The 21,935-nt window shown below is 51.5% G+C and overlaps 5 protein-coding genes across 5 annotated transcripts; 4 read left to right on the top strand and 1 right to left on the bottom strand.

Moving 5' to 3' along the window:
- Window positions 1–641: 641 nt before the first annotated feature.
- On the top strand, window positions 642–2,712 carry LSDX1-0 (Lignostilbene-alpha,beta-dioxygenase isozyme I; the record flags this gene model as incomplete). Its single annotated transcript, XM_037316856.1, has 6 exons — window positions 642–1,230; window positions 1,303–1,414; window positions 1,469–1,579; window positions 1,657–1,747; window positions 1,816–2,472; window positions 2,575–2,712. 6 exons carry the CDS (start codon window positions 642–644, stop codon window positions 2,710–2,712), a joined length of 1,698 nt encoding a protein of 565 aa, XP_037185643.1.
- Window positions 2,713–7,811: 5,099 nt separating this feature from the next.
- Window positions 7,812–8,997, top strand: HAO2 (Hydroxyacid oxidase 2; the record flags this gene model as incomplete). The annotated part of the gene is made up of 4 exons (XM_037316855.1): window positions 7,812–8,304; window positions 8,333–8,463; window positions 8,529–8,738; window positions 8,965–8,997. The coding sequence occupies 4 exons, from the start codon at window positions 7,812–7,814 to the stop codon at window positions 8,995–8,997; spliced, it is 867 nt and encodes a 288-aa protein (XP_037185646.1).
- Window positions 8,998–13,882: 4,885 nt separating this feature from the next.
- Window positions 13,883–16,792, top strand: CGCA056_v001594 (Vegetative incompatibility protein HET-E-1; the record flags this gene model as incomplete). The annotated part of the gene is made up of 1 exon (XM_037316854.1): window positions 13,883–16,792. One exon carries the CDS (start codon window positions 13,883–13,885, stop codon window positions 16,790–16,792), a length of 2,910 nt encoding a protein of 969 aa, XP_037185645.1.
- An 856-nt stretch (window positions 16,793–17,648) lies between these two features.
- On the top strand, window positions 17,649–19,226 carry psoD-0 (Cytochrome P450 monooxygenase psoD; the record flags this gene model as incomplete). Its single annotated transcript, XM_037316853.1, has 1 exon — window positions 17,649–19,226. The coding sequence occupies one exon, from the start codon at window positions 17,649–17,651 to the stop codon at window positions 19,224–19,226; it is 1,578 nt and encodes a 525-aa protein (XP_037185640.1).
- A 262-nt stretch (window positions 19,227–19,488) lies between these two features.
- CGCA056_v001592 (uncharacterized protein) lies at window positions 19,489–21,572 on the bottom strand (the record flags this gene model as incomplete). The annotated part of the gene is made up of 4 exons (XM_037316852.1): window positions 19,489–20,460; window positions 20,524–20,816; window positions 20,873–21,264; window positions 21,364–21,572. The coding sequence occupies 4 exons, from the start codon at window positions 21,570–21,572 to the stop codon at window positions 19,489–19,491; spliced, it is 1,866 nt and encodes a 621-aa protein (XP_037185639.1).
- Between the last annotated feature and the right edge of the window lie 363 nt (window positions 21,573–21,935).

The following is a 21,935-nucleotide window of genomic DNA, read 5'->3' as shown; positions in this document are numbered from 1 at the left end:
TAGATCTACTCGAATCGTGTGGCGTGAAATGTACCCCGTAATCCACTAGGTGTATTGAACTTGCGGGCTGACTTTGTCCAGCTGTTCATGGATACATGTAAGTTGAGAATACGTGACAAAAACATGTGGATATGATCCAATTGACTGCGCCAGAATGCAAATCCACGTAACATTGCTTGGCCTTGTTTCGGGGACGCCAGCCTTGATTAAGACCGTCCTGCGGCGATCATGTTCAACTGAGAGTCCTCTTGGAGTAGATTTCTTCCGAGCGCACAGACACTACCGGCCTCCGGGCCTGTGCGAAGACCGCAAGCTCGGCGGGGAGATAGGGAGCCAGCAGAATGGGTGTCGCCGCAAGTTTGTATGGTGTCATGATTGGCGAGAGCTTCAGCACCACGTCAGCTGGGGGCGCGATCTGCGACACTGATCATGGCCCGCGACAATGATGTGTTTTCTTCCAGTTCACGGGCGAAGTTTATTGTTTCCCCAGACGGTCGGCGATTTCAACGACTGCCCGCTGAGTAATTTGTTTCATGATGTACTTAAATGCAACATTGAGTACCATCGAGATGATTTGTGGCTGGGCTTGTTGATGATAGTTGTTCGTTGATTATGTGAGATTTCATCTACAATTATTAGCAATGTCTGACGAAAAAACACCAACCCCTCCGCAGTGGGACACTTTCCAGCGACTATGCCACAACACTCGAGTCGTGGCATCGGATCACTCTGCGACCATTGACGGGAAAAGGCAGAATCTGCCCATCAGTAGCGAGTTCCAATTCGCGGCGGCTGACCCCTTGTGCGCCCAGCCCGTTAATCATCCCGGCCGATTCGACGCCGAGATCGCCTCGTGCGTCGTCCACGGAAACATCCCCGAATGCATCGACGGGACGTTTTACCGCATCATCTGCGATTTTGTGTTTGCCAACCGTAATGGACATGACATCTGGATAAACGGTGATGGTGCCGTGAACGCTTGGAGAATCTCGAACGGCGTGGTCGACTTCAAGCAAAAGTTCGTTCGGACCCCGCGCTTCATCCTGGAACGAGCGGCTCGGAAACCACTTTGGGGCACGTATCGAAATCCCTACGCAGGAGACCCGCGAGTCTTTGACCAGGTTCAGTCCACGGGAAACACGCATGTTCAGTGGTGGCAGAAGAAGTTGCTTGTCCTCAAGGAAGATAGCCCGCCGTTGCTCGTGGACCCTGACACACTGGACACGATTGGTAATACACCCGTGGCCCTATTTCTTTGAAATTGAGAAAAAGGAAGAGAAGCTAAAGGAAGAAATCTTACAGGGGTTTACGACTTCGAGGGCCAAATGACGGCCAAGACGTTTTGCGCCCACCCCAAGACGGATGTTTCCACTGGTGAGATGCTCGGTTTCGGCATGGAAGCTGCTGGGCTTGGGTACGTGACTGTCATGTGGACTCTCTTAGGCCGATATTGACCTTGCCCACTCAGCTCGAATGACCTTGCCTACTACAGGTTCAGCAAGGAGGGGAAATTGCTGGATGAGTGTTGGATCAAAACTCCGGTCGTCACCTGGACCCATGACATGGCCGCAACTGACAAGTGTGCTCCCATTTTCCCCTGAGATTTCGGAATCGAAATGCGTTGAAAAGAGAATGGATGCTGACATGAAAGTCCAGTTATGTTATCTTCGGGATGACGCCGCACGAGTTTGACTTCAAGCACATGACGGAAGCCAACGGAACTCATTTTCGACGGAATCCTTTCCTTGTAAGCAACTGCTTGGTCCTTCCCCATTGCTGAACACCATCCGTAGACTAACTCCGTCCTGCCCAAAGGCCAATCACTTTGGTGTTCTTCCACGTCGTGGCCCAAAATCTGAGGACGTAAGATGGTTTACCTCGCTAAAGAACCACTATTGGGGACACGTCTGTAACCATTTCGAGGGCAACGACGGCTGCATTTACATCGATACCTTCCTCCACGATACGGATGCACTCGGCGTTTTCCCCACCAAGCATCCCGAACTCGAGTCTGCGCACAATCCCGGCCACCGTCCTCCCGTGGGCAAGTTCGTCAGATTCAAGATCGATCCCACCGCCGAAACCACGGAGATGGAGCCACCAAAAATCATCAGCGATGTGGCCGGCGAGATGGCCCGCTGCGATGACCGCTACACCACGAAGCCCTACAACCATGCCTTCGGATCCGGCGGCCCCACTCCCCGGGGTTTCGGTGCCGTCCTGCACATTGACATCGCCGCCGGAACCACGAAGATGTGGAACGCAGGCCCTGATGTGACGGTCGGAGAGCCGTGCTTCGTCCCCCGCTCCGCGGATGCGCCGGAAGCGGACGGATTCCTGGTCGTCTCCTGTCGCGACCACACCACGACCCTCGGAAACCTCGTGATTCTTGACACGCGAGATATCACGGCGGGTCCTGTGAGCATAATCCAGCTTCCGTTTAGAATTCGAGAGGGTGTACATGGTAATTGGGTGAGTTGAAACGGAAAACCCTATGTTTTGCTTGCCATATGAGGGAGGCGATCCTTTTTCTACCAAAACTCTTCGCTGCCTCAGCTAATCATGACTTACAAGGTTCCCGCTTCCGATTTCGCTAGCAGAAAGCCACTGGTGGACTACGCCGGCGTTACTCCTAGTCTTCTAAAGGAGTTCGGCACTGGAGCACCCTTTCCCTACAACGACTTGGCCACCAGGGCCGTGAAGATGCGATAGATCTGACGAGATTCTCTTGTCGGTCGGAATAAGTATGAAATCTTTTTGATTTCTGATCAAGGTGTGAAAGGTTTTCAGATAAGGAACTTTCGAAATAAGCAGCTCTTTCTGAGGGATTCGATTTCTCATGCGGTACCTTTTGCAGGATACTTTGCCAGTTCGCAAGCTTACAGAGCAACTTGTCGCGACTGGTTCTCACCAAAGCTGACCAGGAGCCTATTTGAAAGGCATGTCTCGTAGCTACTGCTACAATGAGATTGACGATTTCGATACGTTCAACTAAACAAGGGATGTGTATGTTGCCGCACTCAGATTCGTTGGAATTGACACCTGAATAATTTGAGTCAAGACATTGTGCTTTCATTTTGGTGATGTTCGTAAAACTTACTTGCAGCACTGCGCTAAGCGTACCTCTACGATGAAAAGTCGTCTTTCGAAGTCTTGCTCATCGGACGTTACGGGTAAGAAGTTCCAGTTGAATAATGGACCGTTTCGTGCTCGAGTATCAGATGTTCTTTGAGTTTGTCTTGCTGTCCGATGTTTGACCAAATGCTCAAATACTTCGGCAACCCGTGCGATCCGGAAAGCCCTGGCGTTTGAACCTAGAATTCGGCATCCCACTTTTGAACATGCGAAGCTAACCTTCATCACAACTGACGTGGATCTGAGGCCTAGACGCGGCCACTCGGACCTTCGGACTTTCTTAGATTCTAGCCTTGAGCCATGACGTGTGATCAAATTTACTGCAAAGACTGTACCTAGATATAACAAAAATGGTCTGTCTTCGCTATATACTTAGGTTAATTAGTCCTTACGTTTACCTAAATGTCAGTCGCCGACCATAAAGTAATTAAAAGCACATCGTATGATCTTTCCCCGCATCAAAGTCACAGTTCAAGTCAACATTCAATATGTGGTCTCGAACTAGAGAAGGCTGCTCTTGGGACTTTCAGCGTAACGTTGTCAACACAGGCCTCCCCACTGCAGCCGTCAAGCCCGACACTAATGACGTTCCCCAATTTCACGATGTCATCGTCGTCGGTGCTGGCTTCGCAGGCTTAACAGCCGCCAGAGATTTGTCGTTACAAGGCCTGAGCGTACTCCTTCTCGAAGCTCGGGATCGCACCGGCGGCCGTACACGGACTGCAAAAGGGAAGAACGATGATTACGAAATGGGCGGCGGCTGGGTCCACCACCTGCAACCTCATGTGTGGAGTGAGATGAGTCGGTATGGTCTCACGGCGACCGAGAAGAGTTCTGGCATGGAGCAGGACAGCCCATTGAATATCGATGGCAACCTCCAAAGCATGCAGGAGGCGGGCGCGTCCTTTGCCCCTCTCGCAGCTGCTTTCTTCGACGTCGACGGCCATGGCGGGCGAATTGTTATGCCTCAGCCGACTCGGCCTCTCCTCAACCACGAAGCAATCGCCGTGTGGGATATCAGCGCCGAAGAGCGTGTAAACCAGATGGATGTCACGGAGCAAGAGAGAAGGCTACTCAGAATATGGATGGCAATCTCAGGCCTGATTGAGGTATCTCAGGTTGGGTTCCTAAGTCTGCTACGGCTTTATGCACTCTCTGGGTACAACTTCCAGCAATATCTTGAGATCAACGGAACCTTCAAGATTCCCGGAGGAACCACAGCGCTAGCCGAAATGATTTTCGCCGAGTTCAAGGGCGCGTCGTTGTTCAACCGCCATATCACGTCTATCTCCTCGAGTACAACCAGTGCAACAGTTCAGGTCAAGGGCGGAGAAGAGTTCTCTGCCAACCATGTCATCTGCACCGTCCCAGTACACTGCCTCGCCGATATCGAATTCCTACCTGCCCTGCCTCCTTCGGTAACCTCCATCAAACACAATAATCTTGGAGGAAGCTTCATGTGCATTCACCAAATGGCGCGGCTAAATTCTTTGGCGTTACTACTCCTTCCAAAAATGCCTGCTTTGGCTTTACTGAGTCTGCTTCCAAAACTGGGGGCGTCAACATAGTTGCCTTCAAGAGCGCCCATCTCGAAGCACCCAGTCGGCCACCATTGACGATCCTGGATGACGCCCTCGATGACTTGAAGCCCAGTCGGTGGAATTGGGCAATATCAATGAGTATCTCTGGCATGATTGGCGGAACGACCAGTTCTCCAAAGGAGCTTGGCCCGTCTACCCTGCCAAGGTCCTATCGGAAACCCTTGGTAGTCTCATGGAGAACAGAAGAGTGTCTAGAAGGCTTACGCTTGCTGGGTCGGATTGGGCCGAAGGCTGGGTTGGTTACATCGATGGGGCCATTGAGCAGGGGCGTCGCGCTGCGTTCGCTGTCGCTGACGAATTGGGCTCTCAGCGATGAGGAACAGTCTTACACCACATGAATGGTCGCGGAGAGTGATGGTTCCGACAATCGCTCACCCAAAAGACGTATAGCTCCATTTTTACATTCTTGCACAACTGGTGAGATCCAGACGTTGTTACATTAGCGTGATGGGTGGCAATAGGAGGCATTCAACAGGAACTGCTGTCTAAAGGTATGAAGCCGGGAGTCGGTAGCTGATACCCCCGACCACGGAAAACGGCGTACGTCTGTTGCCGCGCTACCAGTGCGTTCTGAAGCTCAGGCATTTGGAACTCCGGACTACGAGACAGCATCCTCCACAATCACTGAAGATCATAGATCCAGAGCGGATATCCCACCGGCCTGAACATTCTGATCTGTAGCCACTTTGCAGGTTACAGGCCGGTGTTCAGTAGCTACATTATCACCGTTGTCTTTACGAAAGCCGGTATTTGTGGGCGCAAATAAATAACCATTGCATCTCACTACTACTACTCAATCTTTGGAGACGAACCAAGTGACATGCTCTTGCCAGAACTCGACAATACCTTTGGACAAAAGCTTCAAGATGACCATCGGCATAAGATTCTCCAGACAGGGACCATACGAATACGCCCTTCCCATCGCCATCAGCCTGCAAGAAAAGCTGTACTTCTACGTCGTCTATCAGTCTTTCTTGACAGATCCTGGACACCGCCACTGCTAATCGACACGTACCTAATCGATCATCCTGAGGGACACATCCTATTCGACTCTGGTGAGTCTCCGAACAGTATGGGACGGGGATACTTTCCGTTCTGAATGCCCTTTTTTCACTGCGCTGTCGATATCAATGCCGGAAAGGACGAGGGCATCTGCTCTCTTCTCGAGCAGGAGAACTTTGCTGCCACCGACCTCAAGGCAGTCGTATTATCTCATCTTCACCATGATCACGGCGACGGGCTACCAGACCTTGTTGGAGCACCAGTCTGGGTCACTGAAGAACATTGACAGGCATACAAAAAGCCATTCCACGCTACAATTGAAGGGGCTGTTCCAAACCAATGGCCAGAAACTTTCAAACCTCTACTTCTTCAGCCAACCGGTGGCCCCACTGGACCATGGAACCTGAGCTATCCGATAACCAATGATGGGAAAGTGGTGGCTGTTGACACACCCGGTCATGTGCCAGGACATGTATCGGTGATTGTATACGCCGATGACGTTACGTATCTCCTGCTTGGAGATGCTACATATGATCAAGATCTACTTGACAAGGAGCTCACGGATGGTGTCAACAATAATCCAGCGCTGGCAATCGATTCTCTGAGGAAAGTCAAAGAGTTTGCAAATAGCGAAAAGATTGTGCTCCTCCCTGCTCACGACCCACAGGCAGCTCACCGCTTGGCGGAGAGGACCATCTATACACCTAGCATGGTTCAAAGTTCGACGGAGGACACGTATCTGGACGCTGCTTTTGGACTATTTCTGGCGCTTTTTGGAGCTCTTGTGTTTATGTGGCTGAAGTTAAGGCAAAGGTATTAGTGGCAGGTTACCTTAAGGCATTCTCATTCCGAACTCGTCGGGTAAGTCGTGACTTCTTGATGTCAAATACCGTGCAACGGTTAATTTCCAAGTTATGGTGTCTATGATAGCTTACTTGAACCTGTAGTGGTTGTTGAGTTGAAGTGGGGCCGGCTTGATGCCGAACATGACGGCATGATGCCGATGATGAAGTTCCCCTTTTCTCTCTGCCAAGAATTGGCGTACCCATTTTCTGTGGACAATACTCTAGATTGAAAGAAACTCGAATTAAGGTGCTCATCCCGTATTTATCCCTCATAGACTTCTAAGCTTCTTGAATAAAGTGTCCAGTGAGCCAACAAACCCCCACGTCCGGACTACTCCGTCGTGGGGCACCGCGAGGGTATCCCTGTTAAGCATGGCTGACACCCTGATCATGTCGCCATCTGATTCTGCGGTAGCGAGCTCTGACTTATTTCCGAAAGCAGCAGGCGCTCGCTCCCGTATGGACGATTCGGCGACCGAGACAACCGATCTCAAATAACAGTTGCACATCAGGAATGACAGTTGGTTTACTACTGTCAAGATAACTTCAGTCATATCTGAATATGTCGAGGTCTTGCAGGCCGCCAGATCACGTTTCCTATGCCACGGCCAAGTCCAGTCTTAGTGCCTGATTGCTAGCCCAATATCAGATATCATCATGGCCTTGCTGATCATCGTCTTCCTTACGATCTGAGACGGTAGGTTGAATGGCAATAAACGACCCACCTGAAATCATTGCCGGGACTTATCAGGTACCAATCTTGATGTTAATTTCCAATAGAAAGCTCTCCTAGGTGTGCACGTGGATCAGTCGTACTTCATTCAGGTCGTTTCCTCCGAACTCCCAAATCTAGCTAGGTTCATGTTGGTAAATCCATCCCCGGCCATGCAGCATCAACCTTCCCACTGGGAAACGTGAGCATCCAACAAGCTTATCAGATTGGTCTGCGAAGGATTGCCAAGGAACATCGTGATACTTTACAATTTGGATGAGATCCTTGGCCATCGTCAAGCCAGACAGCTAACCAGGAAAGAAGCAAGAGACGTCGGGATAGCTCCTTCTCGGCCTCAATGACTACAGCATATTTAGGTACGGTCTAAAGCCTGGCGAGTCTGAGACTCAATCTATAAAGCTATAGAACATCGTCAAACGTTCTGGTGAAATTGTGTTTCCGAGCATTCAGCTACCAGCAACTACCACACTCATTGAACGCTGCACTCGTTTCAATATGCGATCCTTCACTCTTTTGTCGTTTTTCAGCGCCGCTCTCGCAGCTCGCCCCTTCCTCAATGAACCCGACACTGGAATCGAGGAAATCTTTGGTGATCTCCCAGCTGGCGAGTTGCCCCCCCTAGACCGACTCGTCGGCTTGCCGGACTTCGACTGGGCAGCCCGCCACTACCTCAACGCGTCAAGTTACACATTCTATCGCAATGGCGCAGTAGGCGAGTTCTCCTACCGCAACAACCTTGAAGGCTTCCATCGCCTCCGCTTTCGTCCCCGCGTTATGGTCGACATCACCAAGGTCGAGTCGACGATGCCTACAACCATCCTCGGTCACAATTTCTCTGCCCCTTTCTACATCAGCCCCTGTGGCCGTGGTGGTTTAGGACATGCTGACGGCGAACTCGGTCTCGTCGGTGGTGCCGGACAGGAAGGCATTCTCTACATCCCGGCCCTCTGGACTACACGCTCCGGCGAAGACATTGCCAACGCCCAGAGTCGATGGACAGGTGACCTTCCAACAAGTCTACCTCGACCACAACGACACCGCAACCTACGAGATTTTTGATCGCGCCAAGGCTCTGGGCCACAAAGCCCTCGTCTTCACGGTGGACTCGGTCGCGGACGGCAACCGCCACAGAGCAGCCCGGTACGGCGTTGGCTCCGCTGATACCGCTCTTACCTTACCTTCAACACCTGGGAATACTACAAGCATTTGCAGTCCATGACCGACCTGCCTATTATCATCAAAGGCGTCGGCACCGTCGAAGATGCTAAGCAAGCTATGGAACACGGAGCACCCGGTATTATCCTTTCAAACCACGGCTCCTGCCAACTCAACAGCTCACCGTCAGGCTTGGAAGTGGCGCTGGAAATACATGAAGAGGCCCCGGAAATTTTCACGCAGACTGAGATATTTGCTGACGGCGGTGTGCGGTACTGCGCTTGGTGTCAAAGCCGTCGGCTTGGGTCGCCCATCCATGTTTGCGAATACGTATGGTGCTGAGGGTGTGGCGAGGGCTGCGCAGCTTCTGAAGCATGAGATTGCGATTGATGCTGCGAACCTTGGGGTTGCGGATCTGAAGTAGATCAACTCATCTTTTGTAAGTCATCTTCTTTATTCCACTTGATTTGCAGGCTGCTCACTGTTTCTATAGGTGAAGCTCCAATACAACGGCTGGTACAGCTGAGCGCTTGAATGGAAATGAAAGGGCTTGAAAGCTCGATATTCAGCTGTAATTCGGATATCACGAAACCATTCTTACCATTAGGTTGGTGATAGAATTATGTCACTCCGGCAAAGTACTTCTTTCTTCCAAGTAATGCCAAATTTACTTTGTATTCGAATAGACATAAAAATAAATCTCTCGAATGATCCAAAAGTCATCATTGTAGGGTACCTCGGTGAAATATTAACCAAACTTGGAAAGTTATTCCATGTTTTGTCTTACATTAATTGTCATCTTAGTGGAAGAAGGTAAGGAATGATCACAATAACAAACGGCTTGTATAGAATGACGTCTGCTTTAAGAATTCTTGTTGCAGAAGTTCGATCAGTTCCGGCCAGTCGGGGCCAACCAATTTCACCGGCACGCAATAATATGCTATTTTCGACCTTGACGTGCCCTGGGATGATGGCCGTTCTGAGTTTCAAGGCACATCCGCCTCTGCTGACAATCAACAAAGAGCCATCATTGTCAGTATTGAGACATTTCGGCAGAGGTGGAAGTTCGGGTGAATCATGCCTGTTTGGGTACATCATTCCCAGATTGCCTCTAGTAGGCGGCTCGTGGCGGCCGCCACGAGTCGTAACTCATGAGAAACACTAAAGCTAGGAACGCCTCCTAAGGGAACTGAAACCTTGGCTCTAAATTATACATTGGAATACAAAAGAACGAGATTGAGAATTTTGAAGATCACTTCAAACTAAATTTATCGACATCTGATACCTTGCGACGTTGTAATTCCAAACCGTGGCGGTCAGCCCTAGCTGAGTGTCTGATGTAGAGATTTTCCAGGAGATCGAACACGCAGTTATTGACGTCTCAAAGCGCTGCATGCGATCTTGTGCGCTTAGTAAGGCAATTGACAGTAATGTCAGTTCATCTTCTGACTTCTCTGGCAATCTTTTTGACAAACAATTAGTATACATTCCCCCTCTCGTACCGAAATCCCATCTGTTCAGCTTCTCATCCTCCCGCCAACAGTGATTGATTATTACTGTCACTTTTTCCTTGACGTGCCATCACCTTCTTAATATGAAATACCCGGCTTTTCTTCTCGCTCTGGTCGCCGCTACCGAGGCCGCTCACTGTAATGCTGGATGGGACAAGCCCGAAGGAGCCTTTTGCTCTCTTAACCAAGTAAGTTTACCCACCATGGCACAATAAAAGTTGTACAGCCAGCTAACAATGTCTAGCCCAATACCTACTGTAAGGGAGCACCTTCGCTATCTCGAAGAGTGTTATTAATATCAGATGTACAGTGTGAAGAACCCGGTAACAAAACCGAAACCTTCCCGACGCGCAGAGTGTGCCACAGTCCGTATAATGGCGAAGAGTCCATTATTGTCAAATGCCTGGGTAGCGGTGTAAGTATCTGGTACCTAAGAAAGTACTTCAAATCACCCACATTCATATTTGGGAATAGATTGTGCTCTGCGTAAGTTATGCCTCGTCAAAAGTCAGTGCTATTCTCATATTTACCGTAGTGCCCGTGATGGATAATTGACCGAAGAACTTTGACCAACTGTATTTCATGGTCGTAAAAATTGAAGGCATTTCGACGAGTGTTTGGCACCTAGTGATGGAAGGTGGCAAACAGGTGGCGCAGGTGTTCAGTATGTTCTAGCCTTTTGATTTATCGGAACATCGCAATAGCATAAGCATGTTCATTCCAAGAAGCATTGTATTTTGCATTGTAGTTCAGCTGAAACCATGCAGAAAACTGTTCCCAAAGTCAATTGGTGAACGGCTTTGGAAGTCTGACCTTGGACGAGAATCAAGTCATGCCGTACGCATTTACTGAACAGTGCATTGTTCCAGCGATGAGCGCGCTTCTGGTCTGACTGGGTCCCCAGAGCTTCTTGATGAACACTCGATAGCCCGCTACTGAGTCCATTTCTATCGTTCTAATAAACCTACAATAGCCATTCCTGCCGTCGAAGGCACGGAGGAAGATGAAGATGAACGCCAGCTATGTCTGGAGCAGGCACTCGTACAGCAGTGGCATCAAAGATTGTTCATGTCGAGTCCGTAAAATTCTGCATAGCCTTACATCAACCGGATTGGATGATCTCATATGGGTGACGACACGACGTCGACAGTCCACACTAGAGAACTACCAAGTGTCGTTGTAGCCCTTGAAACAGCTGAGACAAACAAGCAGAACGCACATCACAGGAACGAAGCTTTTATCTACACTAAGAATCAAGTCGCGATCGAATCGTCAACCTATCCAAGCATCAACTATATGTATTGTATTATGAGATGAAAAAGTATATTTGAGCAGTCCGGAACTCCCAATTGTGTCTTGGCAATGATGACCATGTTGCGTTATCGTCATGCTTGAATCGTGAATTGTGCTCTCCTGTTCATTCGGCTCTGACCTTGGGTGCCAAGAGAGGGTGCGGCCTCGGCCCGGGACTCAGCATCTCTTGCTTTATTGGGATCTTGGTCTGCTGCTTCAAGTCCATCAATATTTGCGTGATCTTATCGAGACGCTCGTCAATACGATCAATCTTGGCCCTACTATTGGTCTCTGGTGGTCAGAAAAATAGAGCAACTTGGGGACTTGCTGAAGTTGGCAACTCACTATTCTGGCGATATGAGCACTCTCTGTGCTTGGGTCCTGTGCTTCAGTTGGAGCTTTCGTTCGCACGACACCTTGGAAACCTTGCAGCTAGTACAGGGCGAGCCCTTATCGCACCGAATCTAACAGGGATGGTCAGAATCATGTTTACTTTGTAACATGAGACGGAGCCGCCGAAATATCGTCGCATTTCGGCCTGCCAGAATGACTGTGCAGCCTAGCGACTAACCCCGGCATGGACAACAACTAACCTTTCGAGAACGGCACCAGTCGCACTACCAATGCATTGAAATTAGCCTCAACGTCAACTCAACAACTCGATCGATCGATGATTCATTATCGTAGTTTCTTATTGGTCCAACTCACCGATCGAAGCGCCGCCGGCCGGGGCTCGACCTCCGCCCGCTCCACCTTGACTTGGTCCATGTCCAGTGGGTGTTTGCTTGACAATTGATCCGACCAACCGCCCGACGGACAACGCGGAGCGGAGATGGAATAAAAGGTTAGCCCGAAGGCGATGGGACGTCGTCAGCCTTAGGAGGAAGATCAGTTTTTGAGTTGATTGAAATTGCTGATTAGTCGGGTTGGACCAGGTAAAAGAACGCCGCTCGCGTGGGCTCACGATCCGTCAGGTGGTGCGTCGGGCGCCCGTCGGACCCCGGATTTCCCGGGCGCGGGGTGGGAGAACATGCGCTTCTTATACATCGAATTCACAGTGACGATATAAACTGCTGTGTGGGAGGCGGCCAACAGGATACGGTCTGGAACTCTTGCCCTTATCCGCGATGTTGGTTGGCTTTTCTCCCGGCGGGTGCCCTTTCAGCGGTCCGCGGATACAGCGCCGGTGGCATGCCGTCTACCCACTTCCCGAGGGAGCGGATTGGGTAATTAATTGCCGAATGTCTATATTGACTTTGGAGGTGAGATGAACATTGCAGTGAGATGTAGAGTCTGGCAGTTTGTTTGAAAACATGCTACTGGTCGTTTGCGTAGATCTTGCGTCGGGGATACACCCGATGACTAACTTTCCTCACTGGTAGAAATCCAGCCGTCTTCATTATCATCGTCGATTCATCTCGGCGGCGGGGTGCAAGGGCGGCGCGGACGGGGCCCGAAGAACCCGGCGGCCGAGGGTCGGGGACTCCGCGGGTTTGCGGGTTGGGTGACTTGCAGGTCGGTCTGCCGCGGGCCCGAGGACATGGTACGTCACCGGCGAAACGTGGAGAAGCATAAATATCGACTCAACGTGAGTTCAATGGCTTTCGGACGCCGAGTGGGATAGAGAAGGGCCTACAATTGCGCCGCAATACTCCACTTAGCGTTGGACAATCGCGATCAATCAGCAATCTCTATCCCTGTGAAGGAGCCTGCGGATAATGGGCCTCCGATTCTCGAGGCCAAAGTCAGTGACATACCTCCGAAGTGCACTTGTCATGACTCTTGCTTTTCCCTTTCTAAGACCAGTTTTTGATGGTGATGCAGAGGATTCTGGTACACATATCAAAATGCACTAAACGCAGAAGACTAACGAGGGCTTTGTGGAGATTTCCATAGCATGTTAGCAGCCTTTCCGTACGCTGTGCCACCTACAGGTGTTGAGCTGAGCTTCAGAATTCGACCTATTAGCACCAGCTGTTTCTCGGTTACATGTGGCTCACACAACGGGTATCGCCGTGCAGGTGCAGGGCTTACTTCTGAATTTCTGACCTATCAGATGATGGTTGTATTGAACACGTCGACATGAGGTGGCTCGACAAGTTCCACTGCAGCCTGATCGCTCCTCCCGCACATATCCCATCCAATGCCAAGACATCACCTGTTGAAGCATCGTCAGCCTCAAGCTTGCTCGTCGCGTATCGTCTGGCTGAGGACATCTCAGATTTTGTCATCCCCCCTTGGCACGTCTCGCAAGGTCAATAACTTCGTTTGCAACCGCGCCCCTTCCTGTCGACGTCGGTGTCTTCGTGAAGCCGTGGGAGCTTCGCCGTCTGTGCCATGCGACTCATCAACGTTGAAACAGGCAGGCTGGAAGAATTCCATAGCGATACGCCAAGCTATGCTATTTTGTCTCATACGTGGGGAAAAGACCACGAGGAGATATCGTTCCGGGATATGCAGCAAGAGGGAGCATCTCAGAGACGTTTTGGAAATAAGCTAGATGGGTTCTGCAGACAGGCAAGGTCTGACGGTCACAGCTACGTCTGGATTGACACCTGCTGTATTGACAAAAGCAACGCTGTTGAGCTAGGCGAAGCCATCAACTCTATGTTCCGATGGTACAAGGAATCGTCTATTTGTTACGTTTACCTTGCGGACGTTTCAGGTCATAACGGTGAAGTAGACCTGGATCAATTCCACAGGAGCCGTTGGTTTACACGAGGGTGGACCCTGCAGGAGCTCTTAGCTCCTAGAAGCCTTAGATTCTACGACTGCGATTGGTGTTCGTTAGGAGAGAAGTACGAACTGGCTGGTGCTATCGGAAGCATTACAGGTATCCCACACGGGATTCTCCTTGGTTTCGATGATGTGAGCAATGCTAGCGTCGCACAGCGAATGTCTTGGGCAGCCAAAAGAGTCACAAAGAGAAAGGAAGACTTGGCATATTGTCTCCTGGGGATCTTTGATGTTATGATGCCAATGATATATGGGGAAGAGGACCATGCATTCATTCGACTCCAGGAAGAAATCATCAAGAAAACTGCGGATGATTCAATTCTCGCGTGGGGTATTAGCCCTGGCTCCAACGACGGCGTTGAACCCGAAAATACCGACATCCATCTTTTTGGGAACGCTCTAGCTATTAGCCCTGCCGCTTTCATGCACAGTGGCAACATAGTGGCGGTGGGGAATGGGGACTCTACCATAGAGGGACTAGAGACCGCGAGAGGTTGCTTGCCGTTGCGTCTCCGTCTCAGCAACACCGAGACTGGACATGCTGTCGGGTTTCTCAACTGTCAATCCATGAACCACAATGGCGCAGTGGTGGGAATTCCTCTGTTTTGCATTACGCCTGGCGCAGTGCCACGGGAATACATACGACCGGCGGGGACAAAAGCAGTCCTGCGTGTACCTCCGACAGAGGCAGATTCGGCACCCAGACCTATTCGACTTCGCGCTTTGCTGCCAAGCAACAAAGCGGCACTGAGTTACTGCAAATACGGCTTCCACATAAACCAATGGTCTGAGCTCCTTGAAGTTGGCTTGAGTATCGTCGATACCTATTCCGATGGACAATGGAACGAAGACCGAGCGGTCGTTAGCACCGTCGTGGATATGCGGCACAATGCTGCTCGGCGGTTTTGGTGGAAGGTTCGCCAAGACACGGGAGTATTTAAAGACTTTGTAATTGCTCTCGAACTTGGCGTCAAGCAGATGGAAGTGCACGCAAGTTGCCATCTGATGGTTGCGTCTAGAGACACGGCTCTGGACATAATTGCTCGAACAACAACCGATTCAGATGGCTTTCTGGGCAGCAAGGTTGCAAGCAACAACTCCTTGACGTTGGAAATCAAGCTCTCCCAGGACTTGCCCGGTTCCAAACTCTACATGGTTACATCGGGAGCATCGGCCAAACCACCACAACCGATGGACATCGTGGTGGACGCAGATCAGGAGCTGAAGATACTTGCACACACAAACTCGCTTTTGACACTATTTGCAAAGAGTTGGCCGATCAGCTTGAAGTTATCGGAGTTCAAGAAACCACTGGAGGGCAAAGAGCGAGCTCAAGATGCACTCTTCCTCGATCTCCTAGGAGAAAAAGAGGCAATCCAGTCCCAAATTTCCCTGGAATCTCAATCGGTCCAAGAGTTAATGGCGCACTCTGAGAGCAGACAGAGACAATGGCATCGCTCGATGTTGATCAGTCTTTGTAGAGATTTTCAGCCAAGCGACATTCCTTCGACTGACAATATTTCTAAGATCGTACGAAGAGCGTTCAGACTTGCAGTTACTGGGGGACACAGTGCTGCCATGGAATACCTCTGGGCATATCCCGAAGTTGACAACACTATCGAAGATTCCAAGGGGCGAGGTGCTCTATCCCTTGCAGTTGCTGCAGACAACATTCCAGTGATTGAATTCCTCATATCTAAGGGATTTTCTGTGAATCGCTCGGACAGTTGTGGACAGTCTCCACTGGCAACAGCGGCCCAGCTAGGGCACCATGCGGCTCTTCTAATGTTATTGAAGAAAGAGACATCCATCAGTTTTCAAACCAGAGACGGCCAGAATCTTCTGGATGTGGCAGTGAAGTCAAATCACCATGAAGTTGTCCTCGCATTGTTGGAAAAGGGAGCAAATGTGAGAGGCAGGTTTCAAAATCAGTCTAAATCGCGCCTCACAACTCAGAATGAGCCTCCACTAGCTGTGGCTGCTCGTATGGGCTTTGTTGGTATTGTTGAATGCTTACTCGATCATGGAGCCAATGTCAACGAGAAAGGCTTGCCTTGTCTCCCAAACAAAGTCGGTTTTCGAGCCGACTGCCCAGTGTTGGCCATTGCTGCCTACATGGGTCACTACGACATTGTGGACCGGTTATTAAGCCGAGGGGCTGACATCAATGCAGCCGATGGAAGTCGCCGAACGCCGCTACTGTTGGCTTCGAGGAATGGCCACGACCAGATTGTCCAACTGCTCCTCAGGCAAGGCGCTGAGACTGAGTTGTCGGACGTAATACATGGCAGGACGCCGATAGCGTGTGCTACCACGTACAGCCATCATAGGGCAGTCAGTTTGCTTCTAGAGAAAGGCGCAAATATTGAAGCCAAGGACTTCGAAAATCGAACAGCAATATCTCACGCCATTCACGCAAGGTCAGATGAGATCCTAGAGTTGCTTCTCAGCTGGGGTGCCGACACCAATGTGGCGCACAGCGGAGAAACCCCCCTGTTTTACGCAATACGACAGACAAATGTGGAGGCAGTTGATCTTCTCCTCAGACATGGAGCCAGGATCTCGACAAAAAATAAATTTGGCAAATTTCCATTGCAATATGCCCGAGACCAAAATGAAAATGGCATGGAACAGGATCAAATGCTTAGGATGAAGCACGAGGAAATCATTCGGAGACTCGAGACTGCCACCATCGAACACAACCAACACGTTGGGATGGAAACTGAGCCAACACTCAAATCTAGAGCGCGGAAATCACTGGTACAGTTGATGGGAAGATGAAAAAAAAAAAGCTTCTGAGGTATGTTCAAAGGCCTCTCGCAGTATTGGTCCAGTCACAAAATAGTCAAGTCAAAGGTGTCCCCTGAGCGGACTTGGAGTACGTCAAAATTGCGCGAAGGCAATGACCTATCCCAAAGGAAGAAGTTGATTGGATGTTAGGCGTTGGAGAAATTAGTCTGCGCAAATATTTCTAATCAATTTCCTCATCGCATCCAGACTGTGAGTCCTGTGACGGTACCACCACGCGATTCGAGGTTCCAGGCCCAGTGTCCCTAGACATACTTCAAAGACCGATGTCTCAGACAAGGCATGGACCTGATTCTGAACATCTGAAGATCTCCTCTTGATCACCCAATTCAGGTCTCGAAGCTTGGGCCATCTACCCCACAAACCACGCGATCCACTGCATGCTGTGCCACATTGGCGCATCGGTAACAAAGCTCTATTGTTGGTAGCAACATATGGGATCCAATGACGGATATCAAGACTTACAATACGTGCTTGATGTCTCGTTGCGTACTACCGGACATGACTCAAGCTACCCAACACTAAGTCTGGCACTACCGTTGCTAAGGCCGTATTTCAAAGCCACTATCTCTAACTGGTATCGCCTGTCCATGAGTGGGGTTCTACACTAATAACAAAGAGCTACTATGATGCGGGGGCCTCCGCTGTCACGGCATAAAGACCTGCCGGCAGTCAAAAACCCCGTTGCTGTGGAATTTTGGAATTTTGTTCCCACATGCCCACATGAAGATCTTCGCTCGGACGAGCCAGACAGAACCCAGGGAATGAGGCATGTCACACGCAGCATCCCAATCATCGCCAGCGACCATCGTGTAGAGCCCACCCAAAGATGTCTCCCTCCCTGGGCGGCGTCGTGAACCCGTACCTGGCAGCCGGGGCCGCGATCGTCTTCGCCCTCATCCTCACCGCCCTGAAGCCAAGGAAACAGCAACAACTCCCACCGGGAACGGCCCTCCCGCCGGGCCCGAAGCCGAAGCCCCTCATCGGTAATCTTCTGTCCATCCCCCCGGTACACTCGTGGCTCGCCTTCCACGAACTCATCAAGGAGCACGGCCCCATCGTCCGACTCTCCATCCCGGGCCAGGAGCACGTCCTCCTCGGCACCGAGACCGCCGCCAACGACCTCCTCCGCCAGCGCGGCAACATCTACAGCGACCGCCACTATGCGCCGGCGTCATCGCACCTCCTCACGGACGATCACATGCTGCTGCTGCTCCCGTACGACGAGCAATGGCGCAAGTACCGCCGCTTCCTGCACCAGGTGACAATGTCCCCCGTCGCCCCACTCTACGAGACGGAGCAGAAGATCGAGGGCATCCGCCTTCTACGCGACTTGATCCGTGATCCCAGCGACTACGAGGCGCTCTTCGAGCGCTTCAGCGTCGGGCTGGGCCTGCGCATCATCTATGGCCTGCGGCTGGAGAGCGGACATGACCGGGACGCCAGGATGATTCTCGACATCGTCCACGAGCTCGAGCGCGTCGGGTCGCCCGGGGCATACCTGGTTGACCTGTTCCCGTCGCTCATGTACGTGCCCGAGTGGCTTGCCCCCTGGAAGAAGTACCTCCGCGCACGCCGCCGGCGCGATGAGGATTTCTTCCACGAGCTCATCGACCGCAGCAAGTCGCCATCGTGGGCGTGCAACTGGTTAGAAACGAAAGAGCAGTGGGGCCTCACGCGGCGCGAGGCGAACTGGATGCTCGGTTCCGTGTTCCAGGCCGCGGCCACAACCTCAGGGTCGGCGCTCGCGTCATTTGTGTTATGTATGGTGCGGAACCCGGGATGGTTTGAGAAGCTCCAGAAGGAGGTTGACTCAGTTGTCGGGCCCGACAGGTTACCCACCTTCACCGATATCGCGGCGCTGCCTCTCGTGAGAGCGTGCGTCAAGGAGACGATTCGCGTCTACCCCATCACTGCCGGAGGGTTCCCTCATCGTTTGACGGAAGACGACACTTACAACGGCTATTTCCTTAAGAAGGGAACTGTGGTACATGCTGTGCAGTGGGCTATCCAGCGAGATCCGGAACAGTACCCCGACCCTGAAGTCTTCAACCCCGACCGTTGGCTGGACCCATCGTTCCCGACGTACAAGGAGCCTCTGACGCAGTACCCCAACCTGCAGAACTACTCAGCCTTCGGCCATGGCCGAAGAATCTGCCAGGGTATCAACATTGCCGAGAGGAGTCTCAACCTTAAGATAGCGATGCTGGCTTGGGGTTGCAACGTCACCAGAGCTAAGAATTCTGCCGGAGAGGGGATTATCCCCCCTGTTTACAACTTTGTCGAGGGTTTCAACGTTCAGCCGAAGCACTTTGATTTTGATCTCAAGCCGAGAAGCCCTGAAAGAACGGAGCTAATAGAGAAAGCGTATGAGCAGTCACTGAAGGACGACCCCCTTCTACAATAACATAATACGGAGTGCAGTAATAATAAGCGTAATGATTATTCAATCAATTCAAACATCTCAGCCATCTCTATTTTGAAATCTTTGAAATCATGTACAACGCCCCGAAATATTCCAGCAAGGTCATGATACCCGATTTCACCGCCGATGGCAAACCAGAAGAGCCGCACTCCATTTTCCGTAACGACCATGGTCGTACAAATCTCCATGAAATAACAGGCTGAATGACAAACAGAAAAAAACGCCAGAATGAATCGTAACAGTCTCAAGTTCCCAAGCCCAGCATCGGCGTGGTGATAGTCGTCCCCGGCTCATTAAGTCTCCTCTTTACCTCCATCCCCAAGCTCTGAATCGCCCTGATCAAAGGCACGAAGTCCTTCTCCCCTATCGACGCAACCGTCATCACATCACACACCTGCTCAAGTAACGCGACATCGTCCATGTGCGCGCGAACATCTGCCGAATGCAACACGCTGTTCATTAGACAAGCGTACGCGACGTACAGGCGATACATGCCAAACAGAACACACATAGTCTCAGGGAACGGGTTCTTGACTAGCACCATGTGGACGATGCTCAGCAGACGGCGCGACGCGTCGACGGCGAGCGGCGAGTCGGGGACGTCGGCGTCGGACATGACGGGGCGCGGCGAGTTGGAGCGCAGCACGGAGAGCTTGCGCAGCATGAAGATGACGTACGTGTAGCCCGACATGGCGACGTCGCTCATCATCCAGGCCTCCGACTTGTTCTCGCTGGACATGGTCTTGTTCACCCACTCCTCGACGCCCCATTCTGCGAAGAGCTGGCCGATCTCGCGGCAGAGGTCCTCGGTCTTGGGCCGCATCTCCTCCTCGGTGCAGTTGCTGTTCTCGAGCTCCTGGAAAAACCGCGAGAGTATGAAGGTCTGGCGGGAGCCGACGAGGAAGGCTATGGTTGGCACGGCGTTGATGTCGGGTTGTGCGTCTGCTGACAGCCAGGGCAGGTTGACCTTCCAGGAGTTGATGCTGGAGGTAATTGAGGGTGGTTTGTTGAATAGTAGGCGGAAGAAAAAGTCGATCTGGATCATTTCCCAGAAACCCTTCCGGTCGGCATCGAGTTTGGCCTGGTCTAGAAGAACGCTGGTGCCTTCTGTGTGGGCGTCGAGGTTGTGAATGTTCAGCTTCTGGGCGTAGTCGGTGGCGTAGGTGTACATCCGCCAGCTTAGCTCTTCGTCGAAGCATTCGGCGGCTGTGCGACACTACAAATCACGATAGGTTAACGAAACCGTTTCATTAGTAAATGCTTTTGGTGCAAAACTTACCATGAAGATTGCAGCTATGAAGTCTGTCGTTGTCCCTGTTGCTTCCCGTTGCCAGAGAGGCAGGGAACGAAGACAACACAGATACAGCATGCGCACATACTGCAAGCCGCTGCCGGCATTGCCCTCAAAGGTTGCCCCAAGAGCGCAACCGTGGTAGAGAATACCGTAGTAAACCACGAGAATAGCCGGGTCTAGGTGAACATGAGGAAGATCAAGCAAGTCGGGGATCAGCTTGATGAGTTTGAGATTTATCAAACTGACAAACATCTCTGTTTGCATGTGTGTGAAGTAATCTGGTAACAGAGTGAGTAACAGTTAATGAAATGACAAGGGCTAAGTTCCGACATACTCTCAATCCATTGTTTGCACAATTCTGGTGGAATAGTGACATTCTCAGTGATGGTCGCGGTAGCGATAGTCTGTAACCTCAGTCGTTGAACCTGATCAACGGCATCTTTCAAGATGGCCGCCGTGTCAATCTCAGGAGTCGCGCTCGGGGTGGCAAAAGACGTCCAGGGGGACGCCACCACCGCCGCGCTCGAGGGAGCCGGAGAGGAGACGTTGGACGGCGCGCTGTTGGAAGTTGACGTGTGCCGCAGCGAGGCGGGAGGATCAGACGCGGGAGCAGGGGGTGCGGCATCTAGAGAGCCAACGGCTTGGCCCCCGTTCGGCAGCGTGATGCAGTGCTCCTCGACGCGCTGTAACCGTTCCAGGATGGTTGAGAGCGCGTCATCCGTCGTGCTGGGGGGTCGCCAAGAAACGGAGTTTGAGCCAACGATCTCTCGTAAATCTGGCCATCGGAGAGACGGCACAGAGGAAAGTGGAGGGGCGGAGACTTACGAGAGACGGTCCGTCAAGGTCTTGGTCACTTTCCTCTTGACCCGTTGAGGATAGACGCAGTCGATGTCGTGTGTTTTACATCTATCGCATGTCGGCATCACCCGACTACACCGGACCTGATGATGTCGAAGATAGCCCGTCAGTTGATGATGCTCGTGAACAGCGCTGTCGCCGGGAGGAATGCAGAACTGACCTTTCTGTGTTTGCATCTTTTGCACTACACACAGCGAGATGAGACACAACTGTCAGCCATGAGAGCCACCAAAGCAGATACCCATTGCCCCTGAGAAGAACCAGAGAGCGGACAATGGGCCATGGGAATCTCCGCTACGCACCGAGAGCGGGTTCAAATGTGCTGACTGATCCGCCATGGCTGGCTAGGCTCGCGAGACGTTCGGAGGGCGGAGAAATGGGTTGTGAGGGGCGCGCGGGTGCAAGAGAGGGTAAACAGAGGGGGAGTCGGAAGACAAATAACCATGTACAGGCCCGCGACTAGCCCACCCGAGCCGATCTGAAGCATCATGGACGTGGAATCTCCGGGACAGACATGGTTTTGTCTGCCAAAGTCAAAT

This window comes from Colletotrichum aenigma (genome assembly GCF_013390185.1).
Source record: "Colletotrichum aenigma strain Cg56 chromosome Unknown KSG_Cg56_contig01, whole genome shotgun sequence".
In the NCBI taxonomy this organism is placed as follows: Eukaryota; Fungi; Ascomycota; class Sordariomycetes; order Glomerellales; family Glomerellaceae; genus Colletotrichum; species Colletotrichum aenigma.
Note: the sequence above shows the minus strand (reverse complement) of the source record. Positions and strands in the feature narration are given on the sequence as shown.